Consider the following 26,371-nt stretch of genomic DNA (forward strand, 5'->3'; position numbering starts at 1 on the left):
GCTGCAAAGCCTTGCGCTGGCATTGCCCTCAGTGTTTACATCATCGGAAAGACTCGCTTTTTTACATAACTGCTTTGCTCGAGCACAGTGTTAAGTGTCTTTACACGCATTTACTATGTTTGAGATTCTCATAATGTGGCTTGCAACAGACATACGTCCCTCTCAAGAGCTTTTACAGCTGTACAACTAATAGCCGCACTAAAAATCTTTCATAAGGACCATAGCCTATAGTTTTATATTAGGTAATGCTGTGCAGGTTAGGTAAAGGTAAAATTATTTTTATTTCTTTATTCACACATATAATAAAACATTTATATGGTTGACAGTATTGAAATGATTGTACTCACTCGCTTAATCATGTATATATGTTGCCATCATTGAAAAGATTTTTCATAAAAAACTGAAAAAATTCTTAAACTTTTCTGAGTGTGTGTTACCTCAAGACGGTAAACAGAGCATGTGGTCGTTACGCTGGAAGACCTGAGATTATTAAAAAAATGCTTTGATTCAGCTAATGGTCAGGATTACTATTAATACACTCTGAAACTTAAGATATTACCAAAAACTACTCCTAAAAGTTGATTTCTGTGTTAGGGGAGATAGTCACTCCATTATTTACTGAATCATCATTATTATATCGAGTGGACCGAGATCAAGAAGTATTCATATATACAGTCTTATCAGCATGTAAAAGCATGGAATTATCTGAGGACCACAGGCTAGCATCGAGTATGGCACTGCTTATAAAATTGTTGTCATTAACACTTAAACGTGGCTTGTAAAATTATCATTCGCATTTTTTAAAGAGCAAAGACCATCTACTTTATTATCGTCAATATAAATTAGCCATAAAACAGGTCATAACTTTGTATCCTGAGGACTGCCAACTTTTACAAAAACATAATCAGAAAATTTATCCGAATACTGCCGACCATCGTTGACGATTGGTCAGAAAATTCCGCACTAGTTGTACAATATTCTCATTAAAATTATATTTTCTCATTTTATCTAAAACAATCGCAGGCTGCAACCTATCAAATGCAAATATAAAAATCTGGGCTTGTACATTATACAAATTTTGTTTTTTGATTGTCAAGTAATTTAGTAAGGTCATCTGCATACTGATGCAAAGCGTCTGCGGTGTTCACACCAGTTCTGTAAGCATACTGCGGTGAATGTATTACTTTGTCTAGCTTTAATCTCATCTTTTTAACTATAACTTCTTGTGCTAACTTACCGATGTGAAATAACAGTAAAATAAGTCTAAATTGTTTGAACTTTGCCAGGCTGCTGCATTTAGAGAAGGGAGAGATTTGAGCGCGCTTCTAGATATCAGGGTATTCAGTGGTGCTCAGTAAACAGTTGTATGATGTGGTAGACGGGAAGGCAGACTGGTTTTATATAGGACACTAACTTTTCAGCACTTTTCTCTGGCATTGATCAATTTTCAATTCATTCTGCTTTCTATATATTCACGCGGATGGTTTACATCTATCTAGGTTCCTTACATTTGTGTGATTGGTCTTACTGCTATGCTCTAATGATTCTACAAGATAAAGCTTTGAATAAGCTTATACAAAAATTCCACCACTTTTGTTAGTGAGCTAATTTTATACCCAGTTGATGACTGCGCTAGTGTGAATTGCTTTCTTGCATCTGCATATATATGAGTTCCTTACCTGAGCCTAATTACTAAGAAAATACAGTCAAACCTCAATTTATGAACACCTTAATGTAGAAACTTTTTTACTAAGATGTACAATTCGAGCAAATATCTGCTTCGGCATACAAAGTTATTTTTAGCATATGGCATTCAAAGTTTTGGAAATATGACAGTTTTGTAAATCAATATACTGTATATGTATGCAGTTCTTCATCTTATAGTTTACTTTTAAGTTTCTTGAATAATAGTGGACAGCGCTTTAAATCTTCGCTTTTAGTTTTAAAATCATGGATTACAAGAAAACTAGTGTTGAGTGGTAACACGCTTTTCTTGAAATTATAGCAGCAAATATTGAAAAAATATGAGCAAACCCCTTCTAGAGAGTTCAGAGGAAATGTCTGAAGCAGTCTAGCAGTTATTTTTAAAATGAGAATGGTGCAAAGATATGGTCACCTCATTTTAATGTAAAGGTAATGCAGCAATAACAGTTTCCCTTTATTGTTTACTAGCTGCATTACCCATCTACGGGAGCAGATTCACATACAGCGAGAGGTTTATTTATAGTTGTCTTTCATACTGTAAAACAACTCCAAATATGCAGTCTACTGAAATTGTTGCCCTGATCAGACTATGCGTACACATATGCAGTCATATATGTCAATAATGTTGGGGAGAACCATAGAAATCTGCAATGTGTTTTACAGCTAGTCTACAATGCATCAGTCTCAAACCCCTCAAATGGGAGTTGTCCTATTTTGTACAGAGAGCTGATAATAAAATTGATATTGCTAGGCAAACTGAAGTTCTTTAAACTGGCCGTATCAAATTAAAAGATTTTGCATCTTTTAAGAATTCTACAAAATATTTTGCTATCGTCAGCATTTATTAAATGGAGACTTCTACATGCTTAAAACACTAATCATGGCTCATCAGTTCTTCTTCTATAGCCTGTGTTTTGACATGATATATACAAACAGTGCAGCAGTAATGTGGTTGTGTTGATAAAATTTATATGTATAACAGCACAAACAGTATGATGTCAAGGCAGATGCAGCGTTAGCACCATACGATAATAAAACATAGCGCCAACATTTTAGCCTTTTTATGAGATTCAATAAGGATAACGAATGCATGAAAATATATATACTGAAAAATATGTTAGAAAATGCTGCATGGGGATAATATGTAGGCGTGAACATGGGGAACATAGCATGACAATAATAACATAATGTTAATTCAATGCAAGCATGACCTAACAATAACACAACGTTAATTCAACGCAACACTTGCGGATAGACAACATTTTTTGTTTTTCTGTAGGGTGTATGAACAAACAGTTTTCGGCTTGTGCCTACTTTTTAGCAGGCAACGTACAGCTGACCATGGCTAAAGCAGGGTGACAGTAAGTCGATACCAGCTGCTCTTTTTCTTTTCACTGCCGCCTATTGCAACGTTCGGAGTACAAGTTCCGTAGTAGTAAGTTACAGTACTCGAAGTTGGAAATAAATTGATAACTCAGCTGCGGAAGGAAATGAACATGTTTACTATCACGGACAGTGGCAAATCCAACATTTTTAAGGAGTGCAGGTGTGGCAATTCATAGACAATACACCATTGAATGAGAAGTCCTTTCTTTTTTGAAGTAAAAATCTAGTAGCTAATTTTCGACGCGGAAACGATTGGTCTAGGTGACTGGAAAAAACCAACGTTCATGTGACCTTTCTTGTATGGGTTGGCAGTAAATATTAATTACATGTAATTAACTACTCATTAATTTATTCATTGAGTAATAAGTTTCATTTTATTGATTTATTTACTACTCACGTTAATTCAGTTCGCTTCGTACGACCAAATCGAAAAAAGGAAATACTGCTCTACATGATGGTCAAATACACACACATATTTTGCCGTTTATATAGTAGGTTAATCAACCTTATTAGTTTCTTACATAGGGTTCAGTTTTCTGCATTCAGTTTTTTACATAGCTTTCTATAGTGAATTTGTTTTAGTGCTATAAGTATTACATAAAACATGTATTGTTGAGTTTGTGAGTAGCCAAAATGGCGACAAATATGCACAATGTATGCATATAAAAATGTTTGCTCAAAGATATGATAGTTTTGCTATTAAAGCAAATACATGTATATGAGTGGATCAACATTGTATATTAAAATACGACTGTGTTAGTTTTGTTTGTTTCAGCAAGTCACATTTAGGTCATGTTTTTAACTAAAAGCTACCGTAGTAAAACCATCATTGCTAAATCCATCACTACTCTATTGTTGCTACTTGCATCCTTTAGTTGCCATGACAACGGAATATCGCCTTTTCTACATGGAGACTGATCCTACTAGCCTGAATATTTACAACCAATCTTTATTATGAGTCATTGACTAGGTGCTGAGTCGGTATAGTGTCCTGTAACACCACTTGGATGGCAAAATCATACTGTATTGACCTTGTTGTTGGCTTGTAAACAGGGGTTTGCTAGCAGTTGCAAAGCAAATGTCCTGGTTATGAGTATTATTCAAGAATAGGCTATGCACTTTTATGGGGAGGCAATTGACTGCGCAAACACGCTTTTGACGAGGCAGCCCATCATCGCTCCTCTTTTTTCCCAAGAAGAACCAACTTGAAGAACCTCTGCAAAAGCAGAGGTTAGACTTTTCTCAAAAATTGGCTGTCTACATACAGTTATTGCAGCAGAACACTGCAATTAGCTGTTGTGCTAACTTTGATTCTGCTGACGCAGCCAAAATGGGCACATCTTCTCTGTACTGACTGCTGAATTATGTAACAGCATTGCTTGTGCTTGAATTATTCTGAATGTTTGAGTGCTTGTGAAGGAATTTTTTTTTAACATAGAAGTAGCTTTTTGTTTCGTGTGCAAATTAATTACATTATTATTTAAAGGTCCTGGAGATGTTTATTGCTCTCTACAGGCTAGGAGAGCTCTTACAAATATTTGTGTTCATTTTTCTACAAACCTAAATTTTTTTATAAATCTATCAGCCGGAGGTTTTGTTTTGTTTTAATGCCCATGAAGTTTGTTGGTTGATTTTGTGTTTGCAATTTTTTCTCAATTTCATTGATCGCGAGTGGGAATGAATCATAATACTAAAATCTACAATTCTAAATTTTTAAAATTTCTTAAAAGTTCTGTTTTATCTTATAAAACCTAATAGGTAACGCTACAAAATACTATGGGTGAAACTGAGCAGAAAAAGGTGGATGAGTTCTGCTCAATAACTGGTGTAGACACAGACAGAGCAAAGTTTTTCTTGCAAGCTGCAGGATGGGATGTTGGGGTAAGTAAAACATTTAATCTTCTTGATTAATCCAGACTAAATAGAAAATGATTTCTCTAATTAACCAGTTTTTTTATTATTTGCACGATTATATGTATTATATCAGGAATAAAAGGTCTAGTTCTGATATAATTATAACAGTAGTGGCATACTAGTTGCACACTGTTTACATCTTCAAATCTGATTTCTGGCAAGGACATTTAAATTTTTACATAAGAGTTACTTTGTTCAGAGATCTGTGTTGTATGCTGAAACTTGTATGTTGGAGCACAAATTCTCATAAGAATATACTGTAATTCATTTAATTCGTTCCACAACCAAATATCTGTGATAACTACTTAATAAGTACGGCGCGGCATAGGCATAATAGTACACATAAGCATTGTATTATTTTTAAAAAGCTAAATCTGTAAATTATAATAATAATAAATATAGTAATAAAATTATGATCAATAAAAAGCGGGTTTCATTATTACTTTACATGTACATATGAATGGACGTGCAGGGTTGGTGAAGCGTAGGTTCAATCGTAGAGGTAGTGTTATAAACCTATCTCGTGGCTTGATCTAAATTAGACTGGGCAAGCTTAGCTTAATCTGGCTTTTACATTTTGAAGTTTTTCACTATTTTCATTAGAGTTTTCAATTTCACTTAGGAAACTATGCTTTGAAACACTATGGGCATCATATATAAAAAATTGGTTTGTATAGATTTAAATCTTTGCTAGAGTTTTGCTTTACATTTTGGGAGATTTGTATATTAAAGCGATTGTAAGTCGAGTGGAAGCATTCTTCTTTCAAGTCAACCATGAAATATTTTTTGGGCTTATGAAATTTTAGTTTCAAGTCTAAACTAAATGCATGGCTTGGACAGATTCAATCTCTTTTAGCAACTCATCTATCATGGTGAGGCAACTTGTGTACTCATTAGGCTTCAGCTTGCACCAACAGTTTTTCAAATAGGTAGATGCCATTTTTTCATGGCAGGAAGGCTAATCGAAAGTATTAACCTTCAGAAATATTGCACACAGCAATCGGGCATGTCTTGTATTACCAAGCTGAGCGGTGTAAATGATGCCTTTTATCACATGGTGAAATGTGGCTTTTTGCTCCTATACATGTGATACCGGCTACCAATGTTTTCTGACATAGCACGGGTGTTGGTACAGACCACATTCGGTTATAAATATAGTAACGATAAACAATAGAGTGCTTGATAATGTTTCTCTAATTGCGGACTGTGAAATAGATTGGTATGTTTTTCTGGTTCACATTTAATTGCAATGTAGGTATTCATGAACCCATAACTAGGCAATACTTTCATTTTCATTTAAGAAACCTCCATGAATAATAGAAACAATACAAAATGTACTATGGTGACAGCAACAGAGGTTACATCTATAAATAACTCTGGAAATATCAATTTTAGTACATCAAAATTAATAAAGACACTTACCTAAGTGAGAATCATACATTTTGTTACAAGAGGGATACATTATAAAGTATTATAGTTTAGAGATATGCACTCGTTACATATCTCCTTCCTAATGAATCTCAACACTTACAGTGGGAGTTTAATTCTTATTTCAGCTCGCTATTTCAACATTCTTTGAAAATCAAGGAGATGTCGATCCTTCTCAATCGTTTCCTCAGTCTACAGCTTCGGCTGTTCCAGCTGCAAATGTCTCAGCCTCGACTGGAATAATACCAAAACCTGAATCAAGCACCAATCCTCGTGGTGCCCCTAAGTAAGTCATTGGGATGGTTTACTCTGTCATTTTAACTGCTTCACTTCATCTAGTTTTGAACCAAAAAACTGTAATGAACTCATGTTTGTATGTTTAGCAGTGGTTTGACTTGACTTAAACACACAAATGAGATATGCAGATATTTCAATAAAGGACTTTACACAGTTGTTCAGTTGTAGCTTTAAGTTGTGAGAGGTACGAACAGGTGTTTACATCACTGTGTTGGCCAGGTTGTCGACTCTATTTTTGATTGGTCTATTACTCAAGCTATATGGTCTGCCTTTTTTGACAGTTTGGTTTCCTAAGACTTTAAATAATTACCCAAATATCACCAGTCCACTCGGACTAATACCTGAATACGCGCATGTTCTGTAAATGATTAGTAAGACCTTCAACATTCCTGCTGTTAATGTTGTTTGGTTTCATATAACCTCTTGATATCTTCAGTTTATGAATCGGCAACTGGTATTTCCACCTTTGTTAATTCACTAGTATATATAGCTTTTGCTATTCTCGGTTTTGGTCGGTTGCTTTGCTATATATATATATATATACCGTGTTTAGTAATGTCATTTAAATACTCTCTCAGCCAATTTTTAGAATCAGGCAGCTCAAAGCCACATCACAGCAGCAAATCAAATCACCAGATTAAATTAAGACAGCAAATCAAGGCAGCAACTCTATAACCTTATGTCAGGCTCTCGTTAAATACTAACATAAAGCTGGAAATCTATCCAGCTGGCTAAATTATTTAGTTGCACATACTACTCGCAATATTCAGCAGCCGTTCCCTGTAATTATTTTTTGTAACAAATAGCACTCTCTGTAATAAGCATATTAAATCAAACATCTTACAATGCCATTATGAAACAATTGGATCCACGATAAAAAAGGTGAAATATAAAAAGTTAATCTAATTATTGGTCCTCACAGTTAACTGATTATCAAGTGAAGGTCTAAATGAAAGACTATCATGAAGAGTAGATGTCAAGGTAATAAACCAATAGAAACTCATCACCTTGGAACTGAAAGTATTAGTTTTAGGAAAGATAACTTCTGTATGCCAAAGGAAACTATGACGTTATCAGTACTATTAATGCAGGCCTAATACTACGTACTGCAGTTGACTGTAGCAAAGCTCTGCATGTTTCACCTTACATGTGCATTCATTTTGGTTAGTTTTATCTTTAGCATACCAGAAGAAGTATTGCACGTAATAATCTCCTGCAATATGACTACAATATTCTTAAATAAAAATTTGTATGCATAACTAAATCAAACATACAATTTTTTCATATAATTTTAATAAAACTAGTTATATTTCATCTTATTAGAGCCTCTGAAAATGATTGCATCTCGCTTTTACTCAGGAATATTGAGTGTAGTTACAATCTTTGACAGCTCCAATACTTTTTTAATTACTTGAAGGCTCAATGAATTTCTTCATGAAATAATGACACTTATGTTGTTAAGTGTCATTATTTCATGAAGCAATTCATTGAGCCTTCAAGTAATTAAAAAAGTATTGGAGCTGTCAAAGATTGTAACTACACTCAATATTCCTGAGTAAAAGCAAGATGCAATCATGTGTAACCAATTTATTAGTTGGTTAGTGAGTATAACTCACTAACCAACTAGTAGCCAATTTATTAGTTGGTTAGTGAGTATCTTCGCCAAACCAAAACAAGATGATAACTCAGCCAGCTTGCAATAAAAGCTTGCAACTAAAAACTGGAGAGCCAGTCAGGTTATCTATGTGTGTGTGCATTAACCTTTCTCTCACTTTCAAAGGCATACAGAGTTAATAAAAGATTTGCGATGATTGTGAATACAATGAATGTAGATATATAACAAGGTATTGCATGTTACATGAGAGAATAAAAGGAAATAAGGTTACTTTAGTTTTACTACGTTTCAAAGAGAGTAACTTTATCTCTACTAAGTAATTGTTTGTGCAGCTTCTCACGACACGATGTGTTCTAGCCTGTCTTGACAAACTGTTTTTTTGCAGAGTTGTCCTCCTGTCGAGCAGGCGAGCAACACAACAGCTTGTCACAAGACGTACTGCACCTGATGCATCAGCTGCACTGAAAGGGAGTTGTTCTCTTCCGTCTATGCGGCTTGGCTGCGATGTTATGTCGGTCGCTCCATTGGTAATCAAAGAATTTCACGCAAAAATTTATGTAGAAAAAAATAAGACTGCCACGTTTAACCAGCGACCAGTCTCTGCGGTAAACTTTAGTAGAACTTAAAAACTTATTCAACAACAGCGACTAAACATGTCGTTATTTGTGCGCTCAGTCAGTTTTATTTCTATTTTTGCATCAGTTCGTTTAATTTGTTCTTATGGATTTTATTTTTATTTTATTCTTGAGTTCTACTAAAGTTTACAACAGAGACTGGTCTTTGGTTAAACGTTGTAATCTTATTTTTTTCTACATAAATTTTTGCGCGAAATCTGTCATGATTACTAATGGAGCGACCGCCATAACATCGCAGCCAAGCCGCATAAACGGAAGAGAACAACTCCCTTTCAGTGCAGCTGATGCATCAGGTGGAGTACGTCTTGTGACAAGCTGTTGTGTTGCTCGCCCGCTCGACGGGGAGACAACTACGCAAAAACAATAATTTGTCAAGACAGGCTAGATGTGCTCAAGCTTCAGCTAAAGGATACTTTATTGTAATAATATGTTCATCAGTTCAGTTTTAGTGGTAAATAAAAGGATAATCAAGGTTTTTATTCTGCATAGTTTAGCCTTTTGAAGTAATACTCATTCGTTGAAAACTTTTACACATTTATATGGCCTCTTCATCCATGCTATGATTTTAAAAAATTTTTTAGATCCATGAACCTTTGTACAGCAGAAGTGAGCCGCTTTATAAATATATAGGAGAGAGCCACAGAAATGCAAATAATTTCATTTTGTCTCTAACCATAAAATCATCAACTCATGGTGGAACGCATTTTTGTTACTCCATAGGTTTGTAGTAAGCTATAAACAGTATAGACGTGTGCCATAATCACATGACGGTATACCAGTATTTAGATATACGGCTGGATGTGTCGGACTCATATGACAATCTTCTAGTGTCTAGATGTATGACTAGGTGTGCAGTCTGTCTCATATATTGCCTATTAAAATTGAGTTGCGCTTTTGCGTCATGAATAACTGTAAGAGGATCCAGTGCCATCTCTGGGCTTGTAACCTAAGGTGGTGTGTTAGCTTATGAATTTGTGAAATCTTTGCTCTCTATAAAGAGACAAGTCGATAGGGATCAGAGCATACTGTTTATAGTTTGTCTCACTCTGTTATGTGGAGGCATTCCGAGTTCTACTGTAAGTCACTTAGATTTGTTTCTGTTGTTTAGAAGCAACAGCCGTATCCAGACATTCGCCAGTTTTTCAGCAAGTGCAAGGGGAGCTACAGATAGCGATGACGATGATCAAGGTCAGGCTTACTATGCAGGCGGCTCTGATACGAGGTTAGTGAGCGATAGACATGTTTTCAACACCTTAATAGTATTAGTTGAAGCATGAACTCGAAGCAACTTTATGTTAAATCAATACGATACTTTTAATCGGTACGACATTAATCCATCAGCTACTTAGAGTAATCCATTGAATCAATAAGGATTTTTAATAAAGATTTGAAAACATTGTCACCTTTTTTCTCTTGCAGTTTCAACCTAAAATAATTTTTCATTTGTCTTCTCTAGCCTTCTGTTTGCTCAACATGCATTTCATTTTCATAAATGATTATTTTGCCAAAATGTGAAAAGCTCAGATTTTAAAGATTTTACATTGTTGATTAATCAAAATGAATCAGTTATCGTCTTTGACGGCTTTCAAAAAATCTTTTTTGCATCACTAACATTTGAACGCCATTGCACCGTATTTCTCAACCCTTCTCCAATAATGGCATTTTATAAAGTGACGATGGCAATATATGGCAATAAAAAGTGGCGCTGTATTTTTTGGCTAGCTTGTCAGAATTTTGGAAAGATAAATTCCAAATGAAAAACAGGCGAAGCTATGCTAATGTCGCCTATATTCTGCACTCCCATTCCGGCGGAGTGACATTAATGCCGTCTGTCCCATCATTTTTGCTTAACTGTTTTTCATACAGGTCGAAGTATTAGATGGAGTTAAACAAGCAACTAAAAGATTACTAAAAAAATATTAGTCGGATGCAGTTATTAATTATTTCGATAGTCACTTTCAAAATAAATAAAAAAGTTAAAGTTTTGGAGTTAAAAAACGGACTTGGATAACAATGGGACTTGGATACGCCATAACAATGGGACTTGGATACGCCATAACAATGGGACTTGGATACGCCATAACAATGGGACTTGGATACGCCATAACAATGGGACTTGGATACGCCATAACAATGGGACTTGGATACGCCATAACAATGGGACTTGGATACGCCATAACAATGGGACTTGGATACGCCATAACAATGGGACTTGGATACGCCATAACAATGGGACTTGGATACGCCATAACAATGGGACTTGGATACGCCATAACAATGGGACTTGGATACGCCATAACAATGGGACTTGGATACGCCATAACAATGGGACTTGGATACGCCATAACAATGGGACTTGGATACGCCATAACAATGGGACTTGGATACGCCATAACAATGGGACTTGGATACGCCATAACAATGGGACTTGGATACGCCATAACAAAGGGACTTGGATACGCCATAACAATGGGACTTGGATACGCCATAACAATGGGACTTGGATACGCCATAACAATGGGACTTGGATACGCCATAACAATGGGACTTGGATACGCCATAACAATGGGACTTGGATACGCCATAACAATGGAACTTGGATACGCCATAACAATGGGACTTGGATACGCCATAACAATGGAACTTGGATACGCCATAACAATGGGACTTGGATACGCCATAACAATGGGACTTGGATACGCCATAACAATGGGACTTGGATACGCCATAACAATGGGACTTGGATACGCCATAACAATGGGACTTGGATACGCCATAACAATGGGACTTGGATACGCCATAACAATGGGACTTGGATACGCCATAACAATGGGACTTGGATACGCCATAACAATGGGACTTGGATACGCCATAACAATGGGACTTGGATACGCCATAACAATGGGACTTGGATACGCCATAACAATGGGACTTGGATACGCCATAACAATGGGACTTGGATACGCCATAACAATGGGACTTGGATACGCCATAACAAAGGGACTTGGATACGCCATAACAATGGGACTTGGATACGCCATAACAATGGGACTTGGATACGCCATAACAATGGGACTTGGATACGCCATAACAATGGGACTTGGATACGCCATAACAATGGGACTTGGATACGCCATAACAATGGGACTTGGATACGCCATAACAATGGGACTTGGATACGCCATAACAATGGAACTTGGATACGCCATAACAATGGGACTTGGATACGCCATAACAATGGAACTTGGATACGCCATAACAATGGGACTTGGATACGCCATAACAATGGAACTTGGATACGCCATAACAATGGGACTTGGATACGCCATAACAATGGGACTTGGATACGCCATAACAATGGGACTTAGATACGCCATAACAATGGGACTTGGATACGCCATAACAATGGGACTTGGATACGCCATAACAATGGGACTTGGATACGCCATAACAATGGGACTTGGATACGCCATAACAATGGGACTTGGATACGCCATAACAATGGGACTTGGATACGCCATAACAATGGGACTTGGATACGCCATAACAATGGGACTTGGATACGCCATAACAATGGGACTTGGATACGCCATAACAATGGGACTTGGATACGCCATAACAATGGGACTTGGATACGCCATAACAATGGGACTTGGATACGCCATAACAATGGAACTTGGATACGCCATAACAATGGGACTTGGATACGCCATAACAATGGAACTTGGATACGCCATAACAATGGGACTTGGATACGCCATAACAATGGAACTTGGATACGCCATAACAATGGGACTTGGATACGCCATAACAATGGGACTTGGATACGCCATAACAATGGGACTTAGATACGCCATAACAATGGGACTTGGATACGCCATAACAATGGGACTTGGATACGCCATAACAATGGGACTTGGATACGCCATAACAATGGGACTTGGATACGCCATAACAATGGGACTTGGATACGCCATAACAATGGGACTTGGATACGCCATAACAATGGGACTTGGATACGCCATAACAATGGGACTTGGATACGCCATAACAATGGGACTTGGATACGCCATAACAATGGGACTTGGATACGCCATAACAATGGGACTTGGATACGCCATAACAATGGGACTTGGATACGCCATAACAATGGGACTTGGATACGCCATAACAATGGGACTTGGATACGCCATAACAATGGGACTTGGATACGCCATAACAATGGGACTTGGATACGCCATAACAATGGGACTTGGATACGCCATAACAATGGGACTTGGATACGCCATAACAAAGGGACTTGGATACGCCATAACAATGGGACTTGGATACGCCATAACAATGGGACTTGGATACGCCATAACAATGGGACTTGGATACGCCATAACAATGGGACTTGGATACGCCATAACAATGGGACTTGGATACGCCATAACAATGGGACTTGGATACGCCATAACAATGGGACTTGGATACGCCATAACAATGGGACTTGGATACGCCATAACAATGGGACTTGGATACGCCATAACAATGGAACTTGGATACGCCATAACAATGGGACTTGGATACGCCATAACAATGGAACTTGGATACGCCATAACAATGGGACTTGGATACGCCATAACAATGGAACTTGGATACGCCATAACAATGGGACTTGGATACGCCATAACAATGGGACTTGGATACGCCATAACAATGGGACTTGGATACGCCATAACAATGGGACTTGGATACGCCATAACAATGGGACTTGGATACGCCATAACAATGGGACTTGGATACGCCATAACAATGGGACTTGGATACGCCATAACAATGGGACTTGGATACGCCATAACAATGGGACTTGGATACGCCATAACAATGGGACTTGGATACGCCATAACAATGGGACTTGGATACGCCATAACAAAGGGACTTGGATACGCCATAACAATGGGACTTGGATACGCCATAACAATGGGACTTGGATACGCCATAACAATGGGACTTGGATACGCCATAACAATGGGACTTGGATACGCCATAACAATGGGACTTGGATACGCCATAACAATGGGACTTGGATACGCCATAACAATGGGACTTGGATACGCCATAACAATGGGACTTGGATACGCCATAACAATGGGACTTGGATACGCCATAACAATGGAACTTGGATACGCCATAACAATGGGACTTGGATACGCCATAACAATGGAACTTGGATACGCCATAACAATGGGACTTGGATACGCCATAACAATGGAACTTGGATACGCCATAACAATGGGACTTGGATACGCCATAACAATGGGACTTGGATACGCCATAACAATGGGACTTGGATACGCCATAACAATGGGACTTGGATACGCCATAACAATGGGACTTAGATACGCCATAACAATGGGACTTGGATACGCCATAACAATGGGACTTGGATACGCCATAACAATGGGACTTGGATACGCCATAACAATGGGACTTGGATACGCCATAACAATGGGACTTGGATACGCCATAACAATGGGACTTGGATACGCCATAACAATGGGACTTGGATACGCCATAACAATGGGACTTGGATACGCCATAACAATGGGACTTGGATACGCCATAACAAAGGGTGGCGTATCCAAGTCCATTTATTACATCATACGATGTTCCTGAAGAGTATTCTCATTGTTCATCAAAATGCTTTAAAGTCTTCAAGTCAGATTGTAAACCACATTATGGATGATTTTGAAGACAATGGATTGAATTTAGACCTTGGTGCCTTTGAATCGGGATGTAGTTCTAAAGATTGTAATGATCGATCTTTTCAGGTACCATGGCAATAAAACCATAGCAACAACTAAGCAACACTAAGCAACAACGAAAGAGCTAATTTTTGTTGATGTAACCGAGTCATTACGGGTATTAATTTATTAGTACAATTTGGTGCACACTTTTCTACTGATCACTTTCTATTATTGGTTCGTAAAGATCACACAGTATAAAAGTGGCAGTCAACATGAGGTGACAGACATTCAATTATAAGGTGGTGCTGTATTTTTCAAACTTTCTCTTAAAGCGGCGTTCAAATAGAGCTTTCATGGTATTTGGAAAGGGTCGCAGCAAGTCTAATAGGCATATATCTGTTAGCGTAATGCGGCTAAATAATGTAACACATTAATCGGTAGTGAGTTCATTGCCTCATTACTATTACTCTTCACAACTCAGGGTTCCATGATCACACGCGGTAACAAAAAATCCAGCTGCAAGTGCGCGTATGCTCCGGTTAAATTTTAACAAATTAATTGAGTAAAGTGCACTATATCAACACGGAGTTGTCTACTCGCAAAAGATTCTACAGAGAAAACAACATCAGTGCTGTTGTTTTCTCTTTTTTTGATCTTTAACAACAATTTCTACTTGGTCTGAATACATTAAATATATTATTTTGTTTTTGTACCAATATAATCCATATGATTTGCATTCAGTTTTACCTAATGTATGATAGAATGCTTTCATTTAAGTCAAGAGTATGACAGCTGCTGCCCTTAAAATTGAACTTTTGAAAGCTATTATATAAACTTCATGGATAGTTTGACTGTATAACAAGACTAGTAAATGCAGTTTAGTTAGCCTCATATCTAGAATCTATCTATATCTTACATTCAAGGCTGGTTTTATAACGACTTTGGTTCTTCACTCTTACATATTGACACTTGACCTAGAATAAACATGAAGGGGAAGGTCAAGGCAAATGTATAGCGAGAACATGCACAAAGGGCACAAAAAATCTTATCTGTACCAGTCACTCAAACGCGAGTTTTCATATTTTTGAATCTTTTAAATCAAAGTGCAAGTTTTTTCCAATTATGATTTAATCTATTCTACTAACCTAACTAAAGGAATAGGTTAAATTCTTGTGTTTGTCAGTCAACTATGCAATATCGTGGCATGGCTTATGTCAGGCCTACAGTGATAGAGTTTACATAGAATTGTTAATTGGCATTGGAATTGTATTAAACGTTGAACATCGCTTGGTGAGCTTTCACTAATTTGAAAAGCTTAGAACTAGAGGCACTCAGCCTTACTCCGCTGTCTGCTGCTCTTGTTCTAGTAGCATCGCTAAGCCATTTGTATTAGTGCAGCGATTTTTTACAAAGCAATTTGCACTTTAGAATTATCTTCTCTTTACATTAAATATGGAATGTTTTTTAATGCAGAATATTTGTATTGCCATCTATATGGAAATTACTTGAAACAAATAATGTAATATATTACTGTATGGATTGTACGGAAACAATAATATATCACTGTATGGAGCGTGCTGAATTCATTAGTTTTTTTATTTGTAATGAACAGTGGGCAGCAAATCCTGGGACCACCAAGGAAGGATGCTAATAAGAAAAAGAACGTAGCGGAAGAGTTATTCAAAGCTGCAAGAGAGTATGTATCTGGTTTCTACATTTTCAAATTTTCTTAAAATTGTCTTTGAACTTTGATATGAGTAGAGGTGTAAGATGCTGAAACATCTGGAACATTGATTTGCATGCTGCCACATTGGTACATTGATTTGCATGCTGCCACATTGGTACTGGTACATTGCTCGTGCAGATTGGTTGCAGAGTGAAGACCATTGCAATAATACTTGAGTGTACTAGTTTCATTAGTTGTCACATAGGTATCGTATGGTATTCGCTGCCTCCCTCAATAAAGAGAAGGCTAGTTAAATTGCTAATAATTCATTTTTACAACTTTATGATGTTAGATTGATGTTTGTTGATGTTTTACCCTGTATATAACGGGAATTTTCAAGTCCAAATTCTTTGAGATGTGTCTAACTTTTGCAACCCATAAGCCTTAGTTTCCTTTGTTTTCATTCACCTCTTTATCGCCCTCTCTCGGCTCACCGCTTTCTTTCTCCATCTACACACATCTACATCTGTCCACCTTTCTCTCTCCATCTGAACATTGCTCTCACTCTGCCCATTTCTCTTCTCTCTTCCCTCTTTCTCCCCTGCACACCACTCTTTTCTTCTACACAACACTCTGCACACCATGCAGTCTCTCCTCTGCACACCACTCTTTCCTTCTACACAACACTCTGCACACCATGCAGTCTCTCCCCTGCACACCACTCTTTCCTTCTACACAACATTCTGCACACCACGCAGTCTCTCCCTCCCCTGCACACCACTCTTTCCCTCTACACAACACTCTGCACACCATGCAGTCTCTCCCCTGCACACCACTCTTTCCTTCCTTCTACACAACACTCTGCACACCATGCAGTCTCTCTCCTGCACACCACTCTTTCCTTCTACACAACACTCTGCACACCATGCAGTCTCTCCCCTGCACACCACTCTTTCCTTCTACACAACACTCTGCACACTATGCAGTCTCTCCCCTGCACACCACTCTTTTCTTCTACACAACACTCTGCACACCATGCAGTCTCTCCCCTGCACACCACTCTTTCCTTCTACACAACACTCTGCACACCATGCAGTCTCTCCCCTGCACACCACTCTTTCCCTTTACACAACACTCTGCACACCATGCAGTCTCTCCCCTGCACACCACTCTTTCCTTCTACACAACACTCTGCACACTATGCAGTCTCTCCCTTGCACACCACTCTTTCCTTCTACACAACATTCTGCACACCACGCAGTCTCTCCCTCCCCTGCACACAACTCTTTCCCTCTACACAACACTCTGCACACCATGCAGTCTCTCCCCTGCACACCACTCTTTCCTTCTACACAACACTCTGCACACTATGCAGTCTCTCCCTTGCACACCACTCTTTCCTTCTACACAACATTCTGCACACCACGCAGTCTCTCCCCTGCACACCACTCTTTCCTTCTACACAACACTCTGCACACCATGCAGTCTCTCCCCTGCACTCCACTCTTTCCCTCTACACAACACTCTGCACACCATGCAGTCTCTCCCCTGCACACCACTCTTTCCTTCTACACAACACTCTGCACACCATGCAGTCTCTCCCCTGCACACCACTCTTTCCTTCTACACAACACTCTGCACACCATGCAGTCTCTCCCCTGCACACCACTCTTTCCTTCTACACAACACTCTGCACACCATGCAGTCTCTCCCCTGCACACCACTCTTTCCTTCTACACAACACTCTGCACACCATGCAGTCTCTCCCCTGCACACCACTCTTTCCTTCTACACAACACTCTGCACACCATGCAGTCTCTCCCCTGCACTCCACTCTTTCCCTCTACACAACACTCTGCACACCATGCAGTCTCTCCCCTGCACACCACTCTTTCCTTCTACACAACACTCTGCACACCATGCAGTCTCTCCCCTGCACACCACTCTTTCCTTCTACACAACACTCTGCACACCATGCAGTCTCTCCCTCCCCAACCCTTTTTGTTCTTATCTTCTCCCTTGCTCTTTTTTATCTTTTATCTTTCTTTCCCCCTCTTATTTCTCCCTCTATTTCTTCCTCACTCTTTTGCTCTCACTCCTCTTCCTCCTATCTTCACTTTTTTCCCTTTTTCCTCTAGTTCCCTTCCTCTCAGCCCCAATCCCTCCTCTCTCCATCCCTTCCCCCTACTTTCTCTCTCTGGACAACTACATTTCATTTTAAATATTTGTATTTACATGTATATCCTCTCTTTTTATAATTTTGTGACAGACACGGGGCAGAGGAAGTCTCACCTTCAGACAGGGTGGCGCATTTCCAACAATCTCACTTTGCGGGCACAGGCTATCGTCTCGGTGAATCTCAGTCAGAGTCAAGTCATGCTGTACCTGGTCTGGCAAAGAGGAAACCACCTGTAGGTTCTACCATGTAGTTTCTGTATTATGCTAAGCAGGGCCTGGTGCTCAAATAGTGGCTGTGTATTGGTTGTAAAAATTGATCAATCATCTGTGAATGGTTGAGGTTGAAGAAATTGCATAGCTAACAGTACAATTGTTGAGTAAGTATGACCTGTACCAAGTGTCAACTAATAAATAATACACCTGTGACTGACTAATATATGCAGGTGTGCTGAATACGCACATGTTAGCTTGTCTCGTTTGCCACAAACTTTATGATAAGGAGCACAATTATTATTACGGTATTAAAACATATTAGGATGTTTTACAAGTTATTCGACCACCTCGGGGCTATGATCAAGCCTGTGTACCAGCAACCATTCTTTATTTCTGTCTTCATTATTTATTTAGCCGTGTATTACCCATTGCACCTTTGTATAGCCTCTATATTGATAATTTCTATGTTTAAATAATCTCTGTGCTAGTCTCTGTTATTTAGTCTCTGTACGAGTCATTATTATTTTTCTCCTGCATACCAAGCCCTATTTTCTATTTAACCTTGGCTTAGTTTGACATAGATGATCAAAACTATTTTACTTAACATGACAGCTCTATTTATAAGTAGCTACGTACATACCGTAGGTAGGAGCTCTGTTTATAGGTAGCTACGTACATACCGTAGGTAGGAGCTCTGTTTATAGGTAGCTACGTACATACCGTAGGTAGGTGATGCTTTTATCTTATGCCCATGTATTTGATAAGTGCTTACAATACTATCTGCAGCAGGATCATCCTATGTGCGGTTGTTCAGAAGGCTTTTACATCACTTCGTTCTCATTTTCTAATTCTGTTAGTGACGAGCACACTTTTGTGTTTTCTAAGAATGTTGAAAATGATAATCTATGCTAGGTGATAAACTGATCACAATACCCTCAAATAGATGACAGATTATAACAGTGCTTGGTAAATAGTACTAGTGATGATCCCATTGTTATAACTTAGTTTATTTAGAAGGTTTTAAAATGCTTGTTTATAGTCTGTAATGTTGGCCTTATAAGTAATGGCCAACATAGCTAGTTTGTTTCGCATCCTCAGACTGGCCAGTCCGTAATATTGACACAGATGATTCATATGTCTATGTTTTACTGATAAATGGCCTCCTTATGTCATTGCCAAAGGCTTGCTTCATGAGCGTTTTTTTCTCTAAAGTTGGTTTGTTGTTCTACTAACATCAGAATCGTTGATGAAAGATGAAATATCATGATTACATGTATATTGTTGTAAATAAATATCATTTTTAAGTGCTGTCAGTTAACCTTGAAACATATTCACATTTAAAAATAGAAAAAAATGAAAAAGAACCTTGAACAAGTAGCCGCCATAGTCAGCGTACAACCCATGCCGCTATTCATCATTTGTTGCTCACTGTCGCCTCTCAAATGGGCGTCAACTCAATAATGCATCGTTCCATATGCAGTAGTTACTCTTTTACAGATTGTTCATCCTGTAATCTATGAATAGCTTCTTTTCAAAGCCCTAGTATATCTCACAGTGCTACTGCTAGTGCTTCCTCAGATGCATACGGTTTTATTTACAAATTTGTGTAGCGCGTTCAGATTTTGGAATTTTCTGTTTTAGCAGTGTATACAGTCCTTGTCAGAGGAAATTTGTATTAATTTAAATGTCATAGTTGCTGTCATTTTTGAAGACTACCATAGTTTATTCCAGGGCACAGTTTTTGTTCTGTTTGAACGTTTAGAGTTTGGATTTATTTTAGAACTCATACAATCACACATCCCATGTCATCTGACCTACATATCTGACCAACATTCGTTTTCCAACTGTAGTCAGATTAACCTTTATTCATTCGTATTGTGCCAATTTCAGACTTTTCAAAATATCCTGCTTCATATAAGAATATGCGGCTGTGTTGAAGGTGCTTTGTATTTTACATTTAAAAAAACTTTGAATAGGCTTTACTCAAATGTTCTATTATAATAGAAGATAGTGCAAGTCAAAGGGGAGTGATTTTTCTTAATACCAATAGTTAAATTTTCCCCAAAGGGCTTTTGGCAAGTAGCCCAATGTACTTGATTGATTGTATCGCGAGTGTCTTGGCTTATTTTGTGCAAACTGATCACTGATCTACAAGTTTGAACTTGATCAGTATAGGCACCTCTCCAAGGGATACACTTGAAGGAGCCTCTTAATTTCCATACATTAGAGTGTGCTTTATAAGCCCAAGGAGCTGCCTATATGATGAATTAATGTAATTGATATTTAAAGAATAGAGGAAGCATAATATTATTATGCTTTATTATTCATCTTGAGGTGTTGACTGATGTTCTAAAAAAAAGAATCAAGGAGATTGACCAACCAGAAGCTGAGATATAGCCAGCCAAACACAGGTCTACCAAAAAACATAAGTGTTTTGGTAATCATCAATATATGACGTATGAAATCGACTTGTGTGCCATTGGTCAATTAAGCCAACTAATGCGCTCGCCTATAACAATCACGACGTTTTAATTGGCTTAATCCCTGGAAGTATAGAACAATCAAATTGGGCCTAACAATCATCGCTCCTAGAATTCCGAACCAGTCCCTCTGACGTGTAGATTAGTTTTATCATAAAATAATTACACGCATCTATTATTTCGCAACATTTCGCTATCTTGCTAGTTCAGCTCAGTTTTGTTGTTCTACTTAGCTTCCCTATTCAGACTCATCTTTAGCGTTGTTCAGATTTTTTTTAACTATAGCTAATAAATGGAATCAATTAAATCAATCTCGGTTATCATTTGGAATTTTCTACAAATTATATTAGTTACATCATTTATTCTATACGCAGTTATATTATTATTTTGTATAATATGCATTATGATTATTATATAAATCATAAAAAATAATCATAGATAAGATAATAGATCAATAGAAAAATCAAATCAAAGGTTATCGTTTTCTTTTCTTATAGCAAGAGCAGCACGGTCAAGTTAGTCTTTTTTAAGATTATGGCTGTAGTGAACTTACAGTCTGTTAATAGTGACGATAATCATGAAAATCAACTGAATGCTGCAGTAGATACACAGTAGAAGAATGCTGCAGTAGATACACAGTAGAAAAATGATGAAGGAACAAAAAGTCCCATTCCTACTTCTTATTCTAAACAAACTGCAACTCGCGGATATCGCATATAGACTATACACGTGCCGTTCGTTGAACAGATGATCTTCGGAGCATATCCGTGGAGATCGAGTTAAATTTTGAAGCACAATAGTCAAAATCTGCTCTTCTGCTTTGAAAAATCATGGCGAGGGGTTGTGGGCAAATGCCTTTACCACACAATGTTTGGTTGATTTTTTGAGAAACCAGAGCTAGTCTGTAAATTATTATCTATCGCGAGAAGCGTTTCACATCTCGTCGCCAAAACAATCATTATACATAACGGCGGTAAGGGTGCGCAACTCCGGCACATGACCATTAAGTCGATTTCATACGTCAGAGTTTTCGGGATTTTCGAAGGGTTTTCCTCTGATTCTTTATTAGGTAGACCTGTGTTTGGCTGGCTATATCTCAGCTTCTAGTGGGTCAATCTCCTTGATTCTTTTTTTAGAACATCAGTCAACACCTCAAAATAACTAATAAAGCATAATAATATTATGCTTTCTCTATTCTTTAAATGTTTTGACTCGATTCGAAGTTTACTTAATATATTTTAGTAGCCATTTTGTTTTATAAAAGAATGGATCAGACAGAGAGTTGCCTGCCTCAAAAGGATGTAAGACAGAACTTGACCTATGTTGTGCCTAGGTAGATAGTACTGATGTTACTGTTGTCCCTTGTTTTTCTCTCTTACCGATTTAAGAGATAGAGTTTTGTGTCTTGTTTATTAGGACCTTCCAGATATGTTTACGTGTTGCTAGGTAACTGTGGTCTTGAAGATGTGGCGGCAAGGCTTCACACTCAACGATGGGTCAATGCGGTTATTTGATGATCCAGAAAATAGGCAGTTTTTAAACAGTATCCATAGAGGGTGAGTGTTGTGTACACATATAGATGGTTAAGTGTTGGTCACACAGATGATGATAAGTGATGCTCATACAGATGATGGTAAGTGTGGCTCACACAGTTGATGGTCAGTGTGGCTCACACAGATGATGATAAGTGATGCTCATACAGATGATAATAAGTGATGCTCATACAGATGATGGTAAGTGATGCTCACACAGTTGATGGTCAGTGTGGCTCACACAGATGATGATAAGTGATGCTCATACAGATGATAATAAGTGATGCTCATACAGATGATGGTAAGTGATGCTCACACAGTTGATGGTCAGTGTGGCTCACACAGATGATGATAAGTGATGCTCACACAGATGATGATAAGTGATGCTCATACAGATGATGGTAAGTGATGCTCACCCGGATTATGGTAAGTGTTGCACATAAAAGTGATGGTAAGTGCTGTATGTGTTGTAAGTAGTGTCTGGTTACACTCGTGTAGGCCTCTTGCTATTAGTCATTTCCTATGATGCAATGCGTTGTGTTATCTGCAACATGGTTGAATAATAGTACCGGATAAGTACATTTATGATAAAAGGTGTTCTTCCAGATAAGTTATATCTTTATTAAATGCTTATGAAATGTTTCATGGAGTCTGTTGTACTTGCCTCCATATTGCTCAGTATTTACTATATTTTACAGTATTTGCTCACAGAATGGCTGACTAATTGCTTTCTACTCTTAGGGAGATTCCTCAGGAACTAGTCACTATGGCGGATGGGGGAAAAGTGGCTGTTGACATGGAGGACCATTCCTCTGAAGAATATCAGCCTCCGAAACAACCCAAAGTACAAGCCTTTGCTGGTTCTGGACAGACTCTCGGCAGTGACAGCTTGCCTCAGGTAAACACCCAGTAAACCCTCTAGTATCCTTGCTTCAGTCATAGTCATTATGATTCGCTGGTGATCCCTTCATGATATCAGTCTGTATGTGCTTGTTATATGTTGCACAGACTGGGTGTTAATACTACATAAAAGGCTATACAATAAATTCTCGGGTTACGACGGCTGTGACTTACGACCGTGACTTACGACATTTTGGGGTTATGACGAACCCTATAAAAAATGTAAAATAACATTAAAACGCGTTTCCGTCTTACACTGTTCAAGGTAGTGAGAAATGCAACCTATTGCGAACTAGTTTGTAGTGCTCAGCAGATGAATACGCTGTGCGGTGGGGCTAAGTGAGGTACACCATTTTGATTGTTTGGCCATTCATTCTCTCACGTGTTTTATCATTTGTTGTTTTAATAATATTTACTTCAATTCATGTGGTAAGGAGCTGTTTTATTTAATTTATACTTTGTTTTGTCATTTGATACATTTTGTTATAGTACTGTACAATACTTTACATTACAGGGCGTTTAGAGTAATTTATTTATGGTGTTCAAACTTACACTGAAATTCGACTTACACCGCGGTGTAAGAACGGGTCAATGATGGCCCAATGTCGAAGACACCTTGTATTTCTAAAGGAGTTGAATGCATTGATGAAATGTACGTTTCAACAGCATTACCTAAATTGGATATAGGCCTACATTGTTTGTCATGTAATTTATAGCATCACACTGCTAGGAAAGAGTGTCCCAAACAAACCAATCATAATGTGGCACTAGTATATTTCCGTTATAAAATATTAAAGGTCAGCAAAGGTCAGCATGTGTGAATATTTTTTGTTTTGCTAATTGTTAGATGTTTCGAAATTCTAAAAATTACACCTCTTCTAGCGCTGCATCTAATCAGAAAATTTTTTTATTGTATTTAGACAAGGCTAAATATTTTGTTAAAAGCTATTGCCAGGCAAACTGAAAATAATTAAAAATGGTCTTGCCAATATATTTTATATTCTTACAGAAACTATTTGATCAAATTGTCGTGAAAACGTGGTGCTAATGGAAGTATAGATGTAGCGTAACTCGAGTGTGGCGAGTGATTCTCTAGAAAGAAATCCTGCTGATAACAATAGGTGACTTGAGGCTGTGGTCACTTTCAATTTACAAAGAGTAAACTAATGCTATCGCTGAAGTCACAATGTGTTTGAGCACCCTTATGCGCATCCAGTGATCCCTCATTTTTTGGGGTTAATCGGAAAAAGCGATTTCATCAAAAAGTGAAAATTGCACAAATTAAAAGTCGACTCGAGCCTATGTTAGACATATTTATTATTATTTCATTTTCAGTATTTTTCATTTCTTTGAGTCACAGCACATTTTAGATCTCGATTGAAGGACACAGAGGCAGTTTTTCGGATGTCGTCATCATTCTTAATTTTCCAAGTCCGTAATGGCCTCTTTTCCTTAAGCACTTTTTCTTTGTCCAACAATTATACTTTTTCACTGATGGTAAGAACTCTCTTTTTTTATTCATCAGATGCTTTGGAAGGCGCTGATTATTAGTACTGATTATTTCGGTGTCGATTCCGAGGGTGTGAAAAGGCATCGAAGAGCTAAAAATATGTCCAAAGAGCACACATAAGTAGCGAGGTATTGCGGTGAAGGTAGACGAATGCTAAACTGTGAGCTTTCTTCGCTGTGACAGAGTGTGCACATGTGATGCTTCCGTTATGCATCTCTGCCCATCAAAGTTTTTATTTTGCGAATAATATTTCTGAGTAATTGGCAGATAACTGGAATCACAGACAATAAAGCTCAAATCAGGGAGGGACCGCTGTATATTCAACTATTTTTACACATCATCGCCAAAATTCGACAGCACTATAGATATTTGGTTGTTGGAAATATTATTCACATTGATCAAACCCTCAGTTTCTGCTGGTATTCTCTATTACATAAGGAAAAGTATGAAGAAATGGCTAGATGCATTTTATTTACAAAGGTAAGCTTTTAAAATGAATATACTGCATGATAATAACAATTTGAATTAATTTGTGTAGCAACTCTAGCTAGTAAAATTCCTGTTTGAATTTTTATGTCTCAGCAAACATTTATTCTTTGAAAAGCTAAGTAGAGTTAATTTCCTTCTATCTACTTTATGTTGGCATGTAAATATTGCTAGCTATTTTATAGTAATGTGTCATTAATGGTTTACTTTGTAGCGCAGGGAGGCACTGTTGCTGTAAAAAGAGTCAACTTGTGAAAAAGTGTTTGGTAATAGAATTTGCTGAACTTCCAGAAAAGTGTTGAACTGCAATCCTTGACTTTGCTCACCAGCAATATTTTGTAGAAAAATCATGGAATGTGTTCTAAAAAAGAAGTGTTAGTGTGTCCTAAGACTAAGCTGAACGATTGGCTACAAGTTCATGTACTTATTGATACATATTTACAATATTTTGTTCATTTGTTGTATGTATCTGATATTTTTTGGGCAAATACTTGATTAGTTGATGACCAAGGTTATGCGTTTTTAGTTTGGCTTATAATAGTTACGGAGCATCAGACCGTTGCTATAAAGGGATTTATTGTACCTAATTTATTGTGAATGCATTGCATGTCATTGCACTTGTAACATACATAACTATCGGCTTAATCGAATCACCATTGTTCGCCGAGGAAAAAAGAAAATTTCTCAAGATATAA

The 26,371-nt window shown here is 37.8% G+C and overlaps 1 protein-coding gene across 2 annotated transcripts in view; it reads left to right on the forward strand.

The window, feature by feature from the left end:
- Positions 1 to 26,371, forward strand: part of LOC137389659 (NSFL1 cofactor p47-like) — a 36,322-nt gene that overhangs the window by 3,530 nt on the left and 6,421 nt on the right. The window contains exons 1-8 of one of the 2 annotated variants that reach the window (XM_068075726.1): positions 3,006 to 3,065; positions 4,849 to 4,971; positions 6,561 to 6,718; positions 10,088 to 10,201; positions 16,324 to 16,407; positions 18,647 to 18,788; positions 22,695 to 22,804; positions 23,522 to 23,678. In XM_068075726.1, coding sequence (XP_067931827.1) covers positions 4,867 to 4,971; positions 6,561 to 6,718; positions 10,088 to 10,201; positions 16,324 to 16,407; positions 18,647 to 18,788; positions 22,695 to 22,804; positions 23,522 to 23,678 — 870 coding nt within the window. In that variant the 5' untranslated portion in view covers positions 3,006 to 3,065; positions 4,849 to 4,866. Of the gene's footprint in view, positions 1 to 3,005; positions 3,066 to 4,848; positions 4,972 to 6,560; positions 6,719 to 10,087; positions 10,202 to 16,323; positions 16,408 to 18,646; positions 18,789 to 22,694; positions 22,805 to 23,521; positions 23,679 to 26,371 lie in introns of those variants that run through there. The other variant, XM_068075725.1, reaches the window with a different exon arrangement.

This window comes from Watersipora subatra, chromosome 3 (assembly GCF_963576615.1).
Source record: "Watersipora subatra chromosome 3, tzWatSuba1.1, whole genome shotgun sequence".
Taxonomy (NCBI): Eukaryota; Metazoa; Bryozoa; class Gymnolaemata; order Cheilostomatida; family Watersiporidae; genus Watersipora; species Watersipora subatra.